Source organism: Molossus molossus, unplaced genomic scaffold, assembly GCF_014108415.1.
Source record: "Molossus molossus isolate mMolMol1 unplaced genomic scaffold, mMolMol1.p scaffold_m16_p_19, whole genome shotgun sequence".
In the NCBI taxonomy this organism is placed as follows: Eukaryota; Metazoa; Chordata; class Mammalia; order Chiroptera; family Molossidae; genus Molossus; species Molossus molossus.
This window is the reverse complement of record NW_023425354.1, coordinates 18,439,638-18,456,615: the sequence shown is the minus strand read 5'-3', so window position 1 is coordinate 18,456,615 and position 16,978 is coordinate 18,439,638. Positions and strand designations below refer to the sequence as shown.

At 39.9% G+C, this 16,978-nt stretch overlaps 1 protein-coding gene across 2 annotated transcripts in view; it reads right to left on the bottom strand.

Annotated features, from left to right (window-relative positions):
• The window catches only part of TADA2A (transcriptional adaptor 2A), a 56,657-nt gene that overhangs the window by 3,377 nt on the left and 36,302 nt on the right, over positions 1 to 16,978 (bottom strand). For both annotated transcript variants that reach the window (XM_036269780.1, XM_036269781.1), the window contains 6 exons: positions 13,309 to 13,372; positions 11,358 to 11,401; positions 7,909 to 8,019; positions 5,968 to 6,039; positions 2,460 to 2,592; positions 1,871 to 1,914 (listed from right to left, as the gene is read on the bottom strand). In XM_036269780.1, coding sequence (XP_036125673.1) covers positions 1,871 to 1,914; positions 2,460 to 2,592; positions 5,968 to 6,039; positions 7,909 to 8,019; positions 11,358 to 11,401; positions 13,309 to 13,372 — 468 coding nt within the window. The remainder of the gene's footprint in view (positions 1 to 1,870; positions 1,915 to 2,459; positions 2,593 to 5,967; positions 6,040 to 7,908; positions 8,020 to 11,357; positions 11,402 to 13,308; positions 13,373 to 16,978) is intronic.

The following is a 16,978-nucleotide window of genomic DNA, read 5'->3' as shown; positions in this document are numbered from 1 at the left end:
ATAACAACTCTGCAGGAGAGACATTTCCTAACCCTTGCCACTCTGCCAACAGTACAAGGCAAACATGGTAATTAACCAAGTACCATTTGCCTTCAGATCAAAGGCAGACTGTTAGGCCAGCAAAAGGCCCTTCTTATTTATTATGTGAGGGAATATCTGTTCCTTCCAAAGCAGCCTTGTTTACCGGAAAGATCCACACAGAGGAACAATGAGCTATTATATGGCAAAGTAGAGGCTGAGGTGAACTCACATACCTGAGAAAGAAATCCAAGTGTGAGAACACTGCCCAGGATGGGAAGCTTGAGGTGCAAAATATTTTGGTTTTGTTTTGAATGTTTACTTGAGATTAGTGTTCAATTGGGGATGGATAGACTGAGTTAAACAAAAGAAAATGTAGAATAATATAAGTTTTATGAGCAATGTCTTTTTCGTGGTGGAAAGAAAGGGGAGGGACTGTTAACAGGCTGCTCTGCTAGAAAACATGCTTCTTTGTAAAATCAACAAAGGATAAGGGCTTCTCCACAACCGACAGGCCTTGCCTTACCCTAACAGCTCAAAAAGGGAGACTAAAATCATTTGTTACCAACCCAGAGGTTAAGCTACAAACAAGGATCCAGGTTTCCCAGTTTGCACTGCCGTAGGACTAACTCAGAATATGAAGAGCAAGGGGTCTCCTTAACCTAAATATAAGGGGTGAAGAAGGCTAACAACAACCTAGGAAGCAAGAAATAAGTGAGTGCAGATGGTTCAGAAACACAAACACCAGTGTTGCATGGTCATGTTAGTTCATTCACTTTAAATAGCCAATATTAACTTATTTGTACTTTTGCACTGAGACTGGTGAGGAAAAGCTGGAAGTAAGAAACTCATAAAATAAAACTGGTATGTCTTGGCTACTCCCTAAAAGACTCTCTTTTCTCCTTTAAGTATTAAAAAATAATTACTTGAAACAAAGGAATAAATGAAAAAAAAAAAAAAAGTTATCATCCCTAATGTGGCCTTCCTCTGAGTCCTGTGGAGATCCTGAGTCTACTGAGAGACGTGAATGGGATCGTCACAGGTCTATTGTTCCAAACTTCCAATGATAAAACTGCAAGTGGGTCATCTTTTAGAGTAGTCTACTTTTGTTGTTGTTGTTGTTGTTGTTAATCCTCACCCAAGGATGTTTTTTCATTGATTTTTTTTAGATAGAGTGGAAGGGAGGGAGAGAGAGAGAAACATCGATGTAAGAGAGAAACATCGATCAGTTGCCACCTACAAGACCCTGACTGAGGCTGGGTTCAAACCTGCAAGGGCTAGTCCGCTTCTAATCAGTGTAGTGGTCTGCATGTTCTGATTTGGGGAAGTGGCTAATCTACCACATGGAGGACCAAAAGACTATCAGATAGCATATGCTTAATCTATCTAGCTCTGTAAACTATTCTCAAAATAGAACACAACCAGAGGTAAAGATAAGAAACATAAATACCTTAAGTCTCCAAATTAAAAAGATGCCCTTGTGTATCTGGAAAATAACATGCTTCTTTGCTCATACAAGACATAAAAACTATATTTTATCCCCTTCGAGAAAAATCTTAAAATCTGTGGTAGATACAACCACAAACTAACTGCCCACAGACAATAATAAATAAAGAAACCACCTCTCTGGAGTTTGTTCTTCCCTGTCTTTGTACTCTAACCCCGAGGATAGTCCCTGTCTGGCCATGAAGATTCTGAAAACTTGCTGATGTTTATAAATTGGGACAACACATAATTACCGTTACTCTGTCTAAGCACCCTGAGCCCACAAAGCAGAGACAGACTGTTGGTTCACCACAATCCCTAGAATGAAAACTTAACCAAGACTTGCTCTAGCTTGAAAAATAATTACCTGAATTCGAAGCCATCGAAACAGAAGGACTCAGGCCGGAATCACTACAATGAAGAAGAGGAATTTAAACTTATGTCACACCAAAGGAGGCAATTTCCAAAAGCACATGTGGGGCTGGTTGCCATTTATCAGGTCAGTTACTTTGAAGAGATGTAATGAGACAGACTGCACGTTTTACAGTTATCCCACTGTACTAACCAGGAAGAGACGTTCCGGAAGGGGAAATCACTTGGATTTGTTAAGAGCTCTTAGCCTGGAACATCGTGGAGCTCATTCATGGGGAAATTTAGGAACATGCTTCTCCAGTGGAAATTATACCAATAGATATGGAGGGAGAGAGGAGACACGGGTAGGGGAATTTACTTATTTTTAAAAATAAAATCAAAGTAGCAAAGGAGGATTCTAGGAGGCCAGTTATGTTTCTCAAAATTGTCATATTGCTTTGTTTCTGAGATAGACTCCTAAAACTTTCGAATTCTTCTAGCTACCTAATTATTATTACTCTGCCATGGGTAAGGTGCCCATGGAAATGACTGAAAATACATGTGAAGACCAAAGGATGCGTCTTCACCCTGGACTAATTGCTCACATGTCAGCCTGCCGGCGCAGCCACTGCTGGCAAGCGCTGCTGTCCTGGATATACTGCAGGACTTCGGAGAGCATGGTGCGTTTAAGGCGCTCCTCCTCTCGCGTCTTCTTGAGGTGATCATAGGTTCTGGCACCTGGAGGTGTGACAACAACACCACAACTGCAATGACAATGTAGAACTACGAAGGGCTTCCTAATTAACCAGCAAACAGCTTTGCCTTTTTTTTTATTTCTTTGTAAAACTGCTTCCACAAATATTTTTCTAAGAGTAAAGGAGATTTCTCCTAGTTTAAAATCCTTCTGACAAGAAATTAAAATATTTTTATTCCTTTTCTCCCTTTCAGAAATTTATTTATTTTTTAATTTTTTATTTTTTTATCCTCACCCGAGGACATTTTTCCATTTTTTGTTCAGGTAGAGTAGGAGGGAGAGAGAGGAACAGAGAGAGAGAGAGAAACATCGATGTGAAAGGAACACATCGAGTGGCTGCCACCCGCACAACCGACCAGGGCCGGGGACAAACTGCAGCCGAGGTACGTGCCCTTAGCGGGAACCGAACCCAGGTCTCTCAGGACCGCAGGCCGACGCTCTAACCGCTGAACCAAACCGGCCAGGGCCCTTTCAGAAATTTAGAGGGAAAAAAACCCAAAACAGAAAAGTACAAAGTAAGAGTGACTCATATTTCCACCCCCAAAAGTAATTAACATGTAATATTGTCATATTTGCTTCCTGTTCTATTTTTCTACCTATATATACTTATACTATAAGTATACACTCTTCCTTAAAAAGCAATAGGAATTGCTTTTTACAAATAAAAACAAGGCTTCCCTGATCAGTACTGTTCCTTTCCCCTCTTTCCCAGAGGCAATCAGCATCAGGAAACTAAACCCCGGCATCAGCGTCTTTATATGCACATGGCTACACAAGAGTTGCATGGTGCCCTGGCCAGTCTAGCTCAGTGGTTAGAGCACTGGCCTGTGAACCAAAGAGTCTCAGGTTCGATTCCCTGTCAAGGGCACATACCTGGGTTGCAGGTTTGATCCCCAGCCCTGGTCGGAGTTGTGCAGGAGGCAACCGACTGATATATCTCTCTCACATCAATGTTTCTCTCTCTTTCCCTCTCTCCCTTCCACTCTATCTAAAAGTAAATGGAAAAATATCCTTGGGTGAAGATTAACAACAATGGTGTTTTATACATGCTAACAAAGGTATACAGATGCCAAAATGCCACAGCAATGGGTTTCAAACTGTGTTCCACAGAGCCCCAGAGTACCATGAGGATCTACCAGGGCTTACATGAAGAGCAAGGGCACTACCACATACTGGTGGTTCTGGGTTCTACACCTGACCTAAACCATCAGACTTCAACCAAAGTAGTTCCATTTCACCTTACTTATAGATTAGGGCTCATAAAATTTTATTTTGAAAGTGATTTTTATTGTTAAAAATAAAGAACCATTATACTATACTAAACTTCCACCCATAGGGCAACTTCCTGTGGGTACTGGGTGATCGCTTTCATCCAACAGGAAGAAGAGAATGCTAAAGATCACTCCAACAATAACAACAACAGAAACTGCCATTTACTGAGGACTTACTATGTGCCTGGTACTGTACTATGTTTTCATGCATTATCTCTAATTAGTCTTTAGATTAATTCTAAGAGACTTGGAAAATTAAGACTGAAACAGAATTACAGATTTGGTAAACAGGAGAGCCAGAATCTAAACACACACTGTCTAAGTCTAGACTTCAAGCTCTTAACTACTATAATATACTGTCTTCCTTTATGATCTGACTCTACTACATCTCCCTTTAATCACTTTATTTATTTATTTTTTGTTAATCCTCACCCAAGGATTTTTTCCATTATTTTAGATAGAGTGGAAGGAAAGGAGGAAGGGGGGGCAAGTGGGGGCAAGAAAGAGAGGGAGAGAGAGAAAGAGACATGGATTGGTTGCCTCCTGCACAATCCTGACTGGGGCCAAGGATTAGACCTGCAACCCAGGTACATGCCCTTGATCGGGAATCAAACCCTCGACCCTTTGGTCCTAAGGTTGAGGGTCTAACTCGGGTGGAGAACGTGTGGCCCGAGGGCCATATAAGGCTGGCAAAATCAATACCAGCTTACATCACACACCTCACCAAATTTGCCTGATCAAATATAGCAGGCTAATTTTGTTTTAAATATGTATTTTTTATTGATTTTTGAGAGAGAGAGAGGAACTGATATGAGAGAGAAATATCGATCGGCTGCCTCCTGCATGCCCCCCACTGGGGATCAAGCCAGCAACCCGGGCACGTACCCTAACTGGGAATCAAACCAGGCCCTCTCAGTCCATGGTATGATGCTCAATCCACTGAGCCACACCGGCCAGGCAGCAGCAGGCTAATTTTAAGTTGATAATTTTGTATGGCCCTCAAATGACATTATAAACATCCAAATGGCACTTGACAGAAAAAAGATCCTCCACCCCTGCTCTAACTGCTGAGCCAAACCGGCCAGGGCTCTTTAATCACTTTATTTTTTATTTTTTCAGATAGAGCGGAGGGAGAAAGGGAGGAAGAGACAGAGAGAAACATTGATGTGAGGGAGACACATCAACTGGTCTCCACCCACACAGCCCCAACTGGAGCTGGGGACAAACTGCAACCGAGGAACATGCCCTCAGTGGGAACCAAACCTGGGTCTCTGTGGTCCGCGGGCTGATGCTCTAACCACTGATCCAAATCGGCCAGGGCTCTTTAATCACCTCAAACCGTAGTTTCTTCATTAAATGGAAATAACAATACCTAACTCATGAGTTTTTTAGAGAATTAAATGACATGATCCAGGTGAAATGCTTAGCATTGGGCCTGGAACATGGTAAACTGCTTCTATGAGATGTTAGCTGCTATTAATGTAATTAATATCACCATCTCAAGTAACTGAGATGGAAACACCTAGAGCCAGTTGAAATTTGGTTAATAAGAATGATCAAACCACACACCACTAAATTTTAAAAGGCTGAGGCAAAAATGAGAATATAAAGTCCTTTAAAAAATTTTTTTTCTTTACTGATTTTTTTAGAAAGAGGAAGGGAGAGGGAGATAAGAAACATCGATGAGAGAGAACATTGACTGGCTACCTCCTTCTTGTCTCCCACTGGGGATCTGGCCCACAACCTGGGCATGTGCCCTGACCGGGAATTGAACTGGCGACCTCTTGGTGCATGGCTCAACACTCAACCACTGAGCCACACTGGCCAGGCTAAAGTCCTTTTTTTTAAGAGGCTATTAAATCCTAAATCTAAAGCAGTGCCTCTCTTGTGTTGTAACTTTCATTTTACCTCAGATAATCCACATAATGGTATTTATAAGGATTAAATAGATGAAACATTCTTAGAAGGATTAAAAACTCATTCTGAAAAAGGAAAGCTTGTTTAAAAAAAAAATTCACACCGCATCAAACAGACTTCCTCTATGTGTTTGGAAGAAATATGTCCTCTGATATAGCATGTAGTACTTACTACAAAAATTGGTGATGCCTGCTGTCCTGTATTCCTGGAGCCTCTTGATTTCCCTTCGGAGTTCAAATTCTACTGTTTATTCCAAAAAGAACAAAGGAGAAAAACATAATCAACATCAATGACCAGTTTCGCTGTTGAGTATTTTCAGTAATTCTGCTTTATATAAAAGACTGGGTAGTTCCATTTGGAGAATCCTATTTGTTGGTAACATCTCATTAGAAATGTTACCCAAGAGCTGAGAAAAACCTCCTCCAGCTGTCTTCCAGCTGCTATCTCCAGGTGAAGGCAGCAGCAGCTGCAACTATCTTAGAAAACTTACAGTGAACTGACTGAACTCACTTAGCTTAGAAGTAACAAACTTTTTTAAACAACCAAGTGTCCCTGTGCTATTTATCCTGTGTTAAAAGTTCTACCACACAACCAAATTTCTTTTATGAAATCTGTCTCTGCTATGGTCCTTATGCAAGGGAAGGACAAAAGCTCTGTGCTCAAATCCCAGATAATTTTTCTCCATAGACACAAAAGAGCATTGTGTTTCCCATAAAACAAAGATTTCTGCTTCCTATGAGCACACAGATCAGGTTGCACTGCCTGGGTTATTACGTAATAGAGCATTCAAATTTGGGTGCTTTGAAACAGAGGAATGAAGGAAATGCCTGGACAATCCATGGGGTGTAGTTCCTTGGAATGACACATAAACTAGGGATGGCACAAACTGGGGCAGGGAGTAAAGGATCAGTCACCTAGTATAAACCATACAAAGAATAAAACCAGATAGGGAGTTTGGTGAGGACAACCAACCTGGTTCAGATAAGTGCCTATGATGGATGTAAGAAATATCTACATGATGAGAACAGGGTAAGAGCTTTGGTAAAGTACTTTCCCAGAACTAAACTTATGTCAAATACATAAATATCATGTTGATGCGTATAGAATAAACCACCCCATCCAGACCTCTTTCAAGACTAGGCTTTCCTCTCTTAACAACTTCAATTTTAGAGTGAAAAATCACATAACTGGGTAGAGTCCAGCCGGTGTGGCTCAGTGGTTGAACATCGACCCATGTACCAAGAGGTCGCCATTTCGATGCCCGGTCAGGGCACATGCCCGGATTGTGTACCAAGTCCCCAGTTGGGGGCATGCAGGAGGTGGCCAATCGATGTTTCTCTCTCTCCCCTTTCTTCTCTCTCTAAAATGAATAAAGAAAAAAAAAAAATGGGTAGAGCTCTCTCAGAGAAAAGGCAAGAGAATGATGAAAGAACTAGGTCCATGAGTTATCTAACTCTGTTCCCACTTTAAAAACTAGTTTTAAGACCTGGCTGGTGTGGCTCAGTTGGTTGGAGCATTGTTCCATGCACTGAAAGATTATGGGTTTGATTCCCAGTCAGGGCACAAATGGGAGGCAACCGATTGATGTGTTTCTCTCTCTCTAATTAATTTTTAAAAATATCCTCAGGTGAGGATAAAAAACTAGTTTTAATATTAAAATATTTATGAACAAATAATATGATATCTGGAATTTGCTTCAAAATAATCCAGGTGAAGGTGGGAAGGGAGTGGCAGAGATGACACTGGTTTAGCCATGTGTTGACAACGGTTGAAGCTAGGTGATGGCGGTTCATGATACTATTATCTCTACTTTTATATATAGCATTTGAAAACTCTCATAACAAAAAGTAAGGGGAAAACTACTCAACAATTGTTTATATGGAGAGAAAAAAGAAAACCACTAGGCTTTTTAACTTCTCTTCTCCGACCCTGAAAGTCCCAAATTTATTTCATGGTAATAAAGGGAAACAAAGACAAAAATATTCATGTATTTATTTACAGACCTTCACATAAAACAATTATCTCTCAAATTTATATAAACACACACACACACACACACACACACACACATTCTCTCTCTCTCAAACATGCTTAAGGCTCAAAACCACCTACATGCATGGCTTTCAATGAATTTGTCATGCTCCACTGGCCCCACAATCCTTGCAAATCGCCTCATTGTTTCATAAAGGTCTTGGACCTCCTTGGGATACCGCCGTTCCATTACTACAGAGAAAGTAAAACGTAACCATGTCAGAGAATACAGGGACTCCTAAGTTTTCTGCATTTCTTTTACAAGAAGTGAAATGGAAGGACATTATTCATAACCTCACATGACTAACTTGACCATGACAGGAAGCAAACAAGAAAGCTAAGAATGCAAAACACTCATCATAATAACAGCATCACAGTGACTATCACATAGGGATGTTGTTATCACTGGAGAGCATCTGAGCTACTGAGCACCCTGATGACCTCCACACCTCACTCTCTCTTATCTGTACAGGGGCAGAAATTGCTCGCAGTAATGGGGAAAGACAATTAAAGGCAGATCATGCATTTCTTAGAAACAATGTTGGCCAAATTTTCTGGTATTAACTTCTGTAGGAAAAAAATGGATGTGCAGACACAAGAGTCCATCTAGAAGAGATTAGCCTGGAAAGTGTGTGATCTCTTGTATGCCTCACCAAAAATCTTCCTCCTTGGACTAAGAACTACTACACATACTTATGAGGCACATAGTATTTCTTCACTAAACTCAATTAAGTACCACAACTTAATTTACTGCTAATGAAGTTATATTTTGATAATTATCATGCAAGTAAATGGTCACATAGACAGGGTAGCTAGGATCAGCAACTTTGAGGATCACTACTGACCAAATAAATGTCTAATAAAAAGAGGTATTAGCAAAGAAAATGGGAAATAAACCCATCAACAATAACTAGTAGGTGGAGCAGCCAGGCACTCTCAAGGTGTTACTCTTCATTTCAGTCAGATAATCAACAGTAACTAGGTTAGCCCAGCTGGTGTGGCTCAGTGGTTGAGCATCGATCCATGCACCAAGAGGTCACTGGTTCGATTCCCAGTCAGGGCACAGGGCACATGCCCAAGTTGTGGGCCCAATCCCCAGTGAGGGGCATGCAGGTGTCCAATCGATGTCTCTATCTCTCGCCCTCTCCCTTCCTTTCTCTCTAAAAACAATAAAGAAAAATTACAAAAATAAAAATGGAATTGCCTTTAAAACAAAATAGTAACTAGGCTAGTTCTGTCAACCTCTGACAGTTATTTAAATTAAGTCCTCTTTTTAGATGAATCTTTTCCCTTGCAAGAGACATTCTTACCTACAAATTCTAGGAGCCAATATGATGAGCACCCACAGATTGATTATTTTCACTTTTAATGCACCCCGCCCTTTCCCTGCCTCTTACTACAGGGATAATACAGAAGAATTTGGAGTATAATTTTAAAATTTGATTTAAAAAAACAAAAAAACCCTCTGCCTATCATATTAAGGTCACATGTACATCCAGTATAATGGCGAATAAAAACCTCTGAAACCACAATGCATATGCCACTTCTTTCTCAAAGCAGCCTACAATTACAAAAATAATAAAGCTAGCCCGGCCAGTGTGGCTCAGTTGGTTGAGCATCATCCCATGCACCAAGAGCTGGTTGGATTCCAGGTCAGGGCACATGCCGGGGTTTCGGGTTCAATCCCCAGTAGGGGGCTTGCAGAAAGCAGCCAACTGATGTTTCTCTCTCATCAGTGTTTCTTTCTCTCTTTCTCTAAAAAAAAAATCAATAAAAACATATTTTTTAAAAAAGAATAATAAGGCTAAACTGACCTCTGTCCACCAGCTGAGATTAGATATATGTAAGAGTCAAGGTCTACTATAAATAAAGGTTAAAAAAAAACTAACCTATTATGAAAAAGCCCAGGACAGACAGAGGAACCCACTACTGTAGCTACCAGTATTGACCAATTATTGTTAATAGAAAGGGCAAAGAAAATCTGCTCCTGAGTTATTTTTGCAAAACCACAGCTCTCAATGAGGATGAGGTTAAGCAGGCAATCTCATACACTGTCAGAAGGAATATAAATTGATAACATCTTTTGTAAGGCAATCTAGCAGCAAGTATCAAGAGTTTTTAATGATCATACTATCATACTCTTTGGCTTATTAATTTCACTTCTGGGACTCCAAAAAAAAAAATCTAAACATAAACAAAGTTTTAGTCACCAACAAGTACAACATTGGCATTATTTTCAACGATTAAAAAAAAAAAGGATGCTAAAGATCTAATAAAAGGCAGGTTAAGCATATTGTTATATGTGTATTTATGTATATATACAACATATTATGTAACTATTAAAAGTGACATCCTACAAACAACACAATCACTTGAAAAATGTGTAATGAAAAGTGAAAAAATACAGGACATAAACTGTAACATATTTATGATCATAACTATATTAAAAGACAACCCGTGACTGGTAACCTGAACCCTACAGGGGCACAGAGTATCAAAACCTATAAGAGTCTATCAACTAGGCCCTGGCCAGTTTGGTTCAGCGGTTAGAGCGTCGGCCTGTGGTCCGGAGGGACCCGGGTTCGGTTCCCGCTAAGGGCATGTACTTCGGTTGCGGTTTGTCCCCGGCCCTGGTTGGTCGTGTGGGTGGCAGCCACTCGATGTGAAGGACACATCGATGTTTCTCTCTCTCTCTCTCCCTTCCTCTTTCTCCCTCCCACTCTATAAAAAAAAAAAAAAAAAAAAAAAAAAAAAAAAAAAGAGTCTATCAACTAGGATTTGAACCACAATAATTATTAGGCAATTTACCCGCCCCCCCCCACAAAGAGTATTGTGACATACAACTATTATAAACATTTTAATTTAAATACTGCAATTACTCTGAGATCATCATTCTTATTTACTAAACACACTTTACAGTGCAGAACAAAGAGTACAGGGACTCTTTCTGCCTAGCCTAGTTATCTCTAATATTTAAAAGAGTAAGGTTAGCATTAAAAAAATAATAATAAATCCTCCCAGGTTTATTATTACCATCATGCAATATTAAATGTCATTTTTTTTTTGTCTGTCTACTATGATACAAAATAGAGACATCACTTTCTGTTGATTTTTCCATAAAAACATTTTCACAACCTGGTGTTCAAGGTTATGTTTAACATACAGTTCCAAAACATGACCTATCCAGTTCCAGAAAATGACTCATTAATACTCATGCTGTAATTACTATACTGATATAAAAAAAAATGTCGTGCGAATGTTGTGGACTATTTTAATGGTTCTTAACTCTTACTATTCAATAAAATCACCTTGAAGATTTTTATCTTTATTTATTTATTGCCTTGAAGACTTTTTAAAAATACCCCCAGAGATTCTGACTTAATTAGCCTGGGGTGACACCCTGGTATCAAAATTCTTTAAAGCTTCCCAGGTGATAATATACAACTTGGACTAAGAACTACTACCATAAATGATTTAAAACTATTCAATAATGTTGAAAAATTTTTTTAAAGAAAACAGGTAATACTTACGCTGAAACTTCCTAAGGTTGATTAATCCATGATCTCTTATAATTCTAGAATGAAAACCACAATAATGTTTATTATACTTAGTTTTACATTTAATATTGTTTTCCACATGCAGCTTTTATTAGATATCCTAAACACTATGAGGCAAAATATCAAGGTCCAAAGAAGTCACTCCCCAAAGTTCTGCAGGTCTGTTAGTCACTAACACAATTTTAGGCTCTCAAGCAGACCTTTTTCCTCTCCTTGGCTTGGCAGACTCTCAATAACTATTTGTTGTTTGAATGAATCAATCAATAAGCACTTACAAATACTGAAAAATACATGTCTATAACTTAAGACAAGACAGAAGGGAATCTGTGTTCACGTCATAGAAATTAATTTATTCAGCTTAGGAAATTTAAGGGAAACCTGTTAACCATAAAAGAGCACCATGAACACACATTCAGCATTTACAACTGTTCATTCACATAATACTTTGAAACTATTTGAAATAAATATTGTGTATGTTTAATGGAAGGGCATCATAAAACATAATATTTAATAGCAACCTCAACAACCGAGTTCTACAATACAGTCTAACTCTAATTGCGTGTTTTGAGCAAAACAGAATTTAAATAAACCATGCAGCGTTCTGTGTCTGGAACCTTTGATTTATACCAGAGATATTCATGACTAGCAATGAAGCCTCTCACAAGAAGAGCTGGGTAAGCTTCTTTTTTTTTTAAGTAATCATCTTTTTTAAAAAAAATGTATGTTTTTATTGATTCTTTAGAGAGAGAAAGGAAGGGTGACAGAGACAGAAACATCGATATGGGAGAGACACATCAATCAGCTGCCTCCTACACACACCCCCACTGGGGATCAAGCCCGCAACCCAGGCATGTACCCTGACCAGGAATCAAACCGGGACTTGTCAGTCCATGGGATGATGCTCAGTCCACTGAGCCACACAGGCTGGGGTGGGTAAGCTTCTTTAGCACTCTCAGAAGCTAACTCTAGACATGCAGAAAGTAAGCTTTACTTTAGAACACAAATTGGTCCCTCAACAGCGCCTCCCAATTTCATTAACACAGTAGTTCCCAAGTTCCATTCTTTTTTGTCGTTGTGCCACTGCGTCTCCGGTTAGCAACACCACATGTTAGTAACATGCCTGCACACACACACACTCTCACAATCTCTGCATATCCTTCTCTGAACTGTTAAAATCTCTGTAATCCTACAGGGGTCTGGGATCCATAATTTCTCAATCTGAATGTATGTTTTTTGTTCTGTTGCAAAGAGAAGGAATAACCAAGAGTGCCCAAAACTTGTTTAGAATTTCCTTTGAAATTCTTTTACATAAAAGACTTCTAATAAAAAAGTATGCAATTACAATAAGAACATTAAAAAATGGGTAACAACTTAATAACATCTTAAATTCATCTTGTTCCTTTTTTCCTTAAAACAGTACATCCACATTATTCATTGGTCATCAATACTTTAAGAAAGGTTAAAGAGGAGATAAAAACATAATAAAACAAAACAAAACAAAACAGCCCTGGCTGGTTTGGCTCTGCCGTTAGAGAGTCAGCCTGCAGACCAATTAAGTCGCAGGTTCGATTCCGGTCAAGGGCACATACCTTGGTTTCGGTTTATCCCTGGCCCTGGTTGGGTCGTGTTGGAAGCAACCAGTCGATGTGGCTCTATCATATCGATGTTTCTCTCTGTCTCTCCCTCCCTCCCACTCTGATAATAAGGAGAAAAATATATCCTCGAGTGAGGAATTAAAAAAAAAAAAAATTAAAGCAAGTATTATTATCCCCATTTGATAGATGGAAAAATCGAGACCCAAGGAGTAAGTATCTTCCTCAAGGTCACAAAATGAGCCACAAATGGAACATTCTTATAGGTTAAATGTATATGTGATCAGTATCCCAAAGCTGAAAGAAGGCAAGATACAGTTTTCTGTACTTACTTTTTCCGCCTTTGTCTTTCCTTTAACCTGGAATGGTAGATATCCACTACAGCCATCTTCAGAGCTTAAATGAATAAATACATATAAATAAAGTGGAGACAAAAATAAATCTTTTACCCAAACTTTGACCTCATATTGTCAAATATTCCACACTTACTCACTGGTCTAGGAAGTTTGCCTCTTGGAAACAAAAATATACTATAATACTGAATTTCTTTTTTTCCTTTTATTTTATTATTATTTTTTTGCTTTTAAAAATTATTTACTGATTTCAGAGGTGGGGTAAGAAAGAAACATAGAATTGCTGTTCTACCTAATTATGCATTCATTGATTAATTCTTGTATGTGCACTGACTGGGGATCGAACCTACAACCTTGGTATATTGGGACAATGCTCTAACCAACTGAGCTACCCGGCTAGGGCTGTTGAATTTATCAGTAAATTTTTTCCCCTTCTTGTTCACCTTTGAGATCTTTAGGACCCTTCTACTTATGCAGAAGCACCCCAGTCTGGCCTCACTATGTGGAGAAATAGCTATAGGTAAACCTTACATTTCTTTAAGTAGACTAGCAGAGATGCCTCAACCCTTCCTCTGCAGACTGGTCATAGTTTGGGTGAATCTAATTAAATAAGCACTCTAGGAATCTCCTAGAAGGAAAAGGATTGGTTCCCTAACTCCTTTGACTAGGGTGGCCACAAAGAGACAAAGAGATAGAGGCATGGAATGAGGGGTGGGAGTGGGGGGGAAGGAAGGTGGATGGCAATGCTCCTGATGAAAGAGGAAGTAGCAGCCCTGGCCGGTTTGGCTCAGCGGTTAGAGCGTCCACCTGCGGTCCGGAGAGACCCGGGTTCGGTTCCCCCTAAGGGCATGTACCTCGGTTGCAGTTTGTCCCCGGCCCTGGTTGGTCGTGCGGGTGGCAGCCACTCGATGTGTCCCTTTCACATCGATGTTTCCCTCTCTCTCTCTTCCTCTCTCTCCCTCCCACTCTGTCTGTACAAAAAATGGAAAAATGTCCTCGGATGAGGACTAAAAAAAAGAAAGAAAGAGGAAGTAGTAGCAGAGGCTAAGGAGGAATCAGTCCTGAGCTGGGCCTTGAGAACTTAAACCCTTGAGGCTCAGGCCTTTTGCAGGGTGAAGCTCTCTCTACTGAGTGCATCACAGGAAGACTCCTTGCCTTGAAGAGCCCTTGTAATTGGCAAAGGGCTGTGCTCCAGGACCTGAATCTCTGGCTAATTTACATTGACTGGGTATACCTCAGAGTTAGCTAGAAGACTACTTGCCCTAAGGATAGTCTCAGATTAGAAAGTAGAAATACCAAAATCTAACATGCTGGGCTATGAACAGATACATTACATAGGTCTATATCTTCAATCACTGGGAAATGACCAGAAATACTTTATCTAGGTCATTCTCCTTTGGATCTGAGATAAAAATAACCTAAGTTCTAGCTGGATGATCTGAAGAGGTGAGAGAATGCAATATTTTTTAAAGTTGAAGTATATATAAAAACAGTATTAAGTATCACAAAAATTTTTTGTTCTTTTCTAACAAGTTCAAAAATTTAAACAACATTGTTTCTTCTTTTTCCTCATAACTGTCCACAAACTAAAAGTAATTTCAATTAATCGGGACCAAGATTTAAGGCAATGGTTTTCAAACTATTTTAGGTAGCAGAACTCTTTCTACAAATGAACTCCCCCCTCCCCCCACTTTTTGTTCAGATAGAGTGGGAGGGAGAGAAAGAGAGAGAAACATTGACATCAAAGGGACACATCGAGGGGTTGCCACTCGCGCGACCCAGCCAGGGCCAGGGACAAACTGCAAATGAGGTATGTGCCCTTAGCGGGAACTGAACCCGGGTCTCTCTGGACCGTGGGCCGACGCTCTAACTGCTGAGCCAAACTGGCCAGGGCAAATGAACTTTCTTGATTTATAGGGTGGTTCCATATGAAAGCCCAGGTACCACAGAATGCCCCATACCCTGCCACTGTTTCTAACAATTGCTGTGAATGATAGGCTCTAGAATGCTATGCTGATGGAGAGACACTTTACATGCCTGTGTGGTGGAAGAGGGGATGTGTCTCTGACATGCACTTAAACCTAATACAAGTTTTATGTTTTTTTGTTTTGTTTTGTTTTTTTTGGTGGTACGTGCCCATAGCAGGAACCGAACCCGGGACTCTCTGGTCCGTAGGCTGATGCTCAACCACTGAGCCAAACTGGCCAGGGCCCTAATACAAGTTTTAGAGTGGATTCTATTTCTTTTGACAAATAGAATTAGGAAGTCAACAGTTCAATGCAGAAAGAGAAGCAAATATAATAGCTAAGTAAACAGCTAAAATACACAGAGTATTTATCATGTTCCAGGCTCTTTATGTGTCTTATCTCCTTTATCCACTCAGCAATAAGATGAGTTCAATAGGAAAGCAACTACTTGATGATACAGTGGAAATCACCATGAATTCTGACCAAATATTTTTGTAATTTTTCTAAGACACTAACTTACCGTGCTGTTTCCTGAGATATGTGTGGGAATGACTTAATTAAAACAAAACAAACAAACAAAAAACTGAAGAGACTGTGTTACCAAAAGAATAAAAGTCTATAAATAAATACTGCTGATAATTGATTCCACAGCTTGATCATTTCAGTAGTTTAAACATATGTGCAACTGGCTCTGGGTAACAAAGGGAAGGAAAGAAACACATAGAAACAAGTGAAAGGAAAATTGGAATTCTCCCAGAGAATTTTTTTTTTTTTTATCCTCACCCGAGGACATTTTTCCATTCCTGTTCAGGTAGAGTGGGAGGAAGAGAGAGAGAGAAACATCGACATGAAAGGGACACATCGAGTGGCTGCCACCCGCACAACCCAACCAGGGCCGGGGACAAACAGCAACCAAAGTACATGCCCCCAGCGGGAACCGAACCCGGGTCTCTCTGGACCGCAGGCCAAAGCTCTAACCACTGAGCCAAACTGGCCAGGGCTCTCCCAGAGAATTTGAAGCTATCTCTTTTCTTTATAAAGCACACTCAGGTAGCAGCAGCTGATTATAAGATTTTCACTGCACGAATAACTCAGGAAGGACCACAGCACAGGAGGCAGAATAGAAATAACAAGGCAGACACTGCAAGAATGAGAATCATCAGTTCACATTCTACTCATAGTGACTGAAGGTTCCAGTAAAGTGGGCAAAGAAAGAATCAGAGAGCATTACAAACAAACAAACTGCCCAGCCAGTGTTGCTCAGTAGATTAAGCATTGTCCCATGGACTGAGAGGTCATGGTTTAATTTCTGGTTGGGGCACGTGCCTTGGGTTGCAGGCTCGATCCCCAGTGGGGGGCGTGTGGGAGGCGGCTGATCGATGTTTCTCTTTCTCCCTTCCTCTCTCTCTAAAAAAAAAAAAAAAAAAAATAATCAATAAAATATATTTCAAAAACAAAAACAAAACCCAAAACCAAAACAAACCAAAACCATGTAACCTATCCACTGATGTAAACCCTCTGAAATCTCAGCCTTGGGGGAAGAATAGTCCCCTGTGACTATATTGGGTACTAAAAACAAAGTTTCCAAATGGCTGGCCTTAAAATATTTCAAGAAGTGGGCAGAAGTCAGAGGCAGCTCCTTCCCACTGCAGTGTATTTCTAACATTGTTCAAAATAGCTGG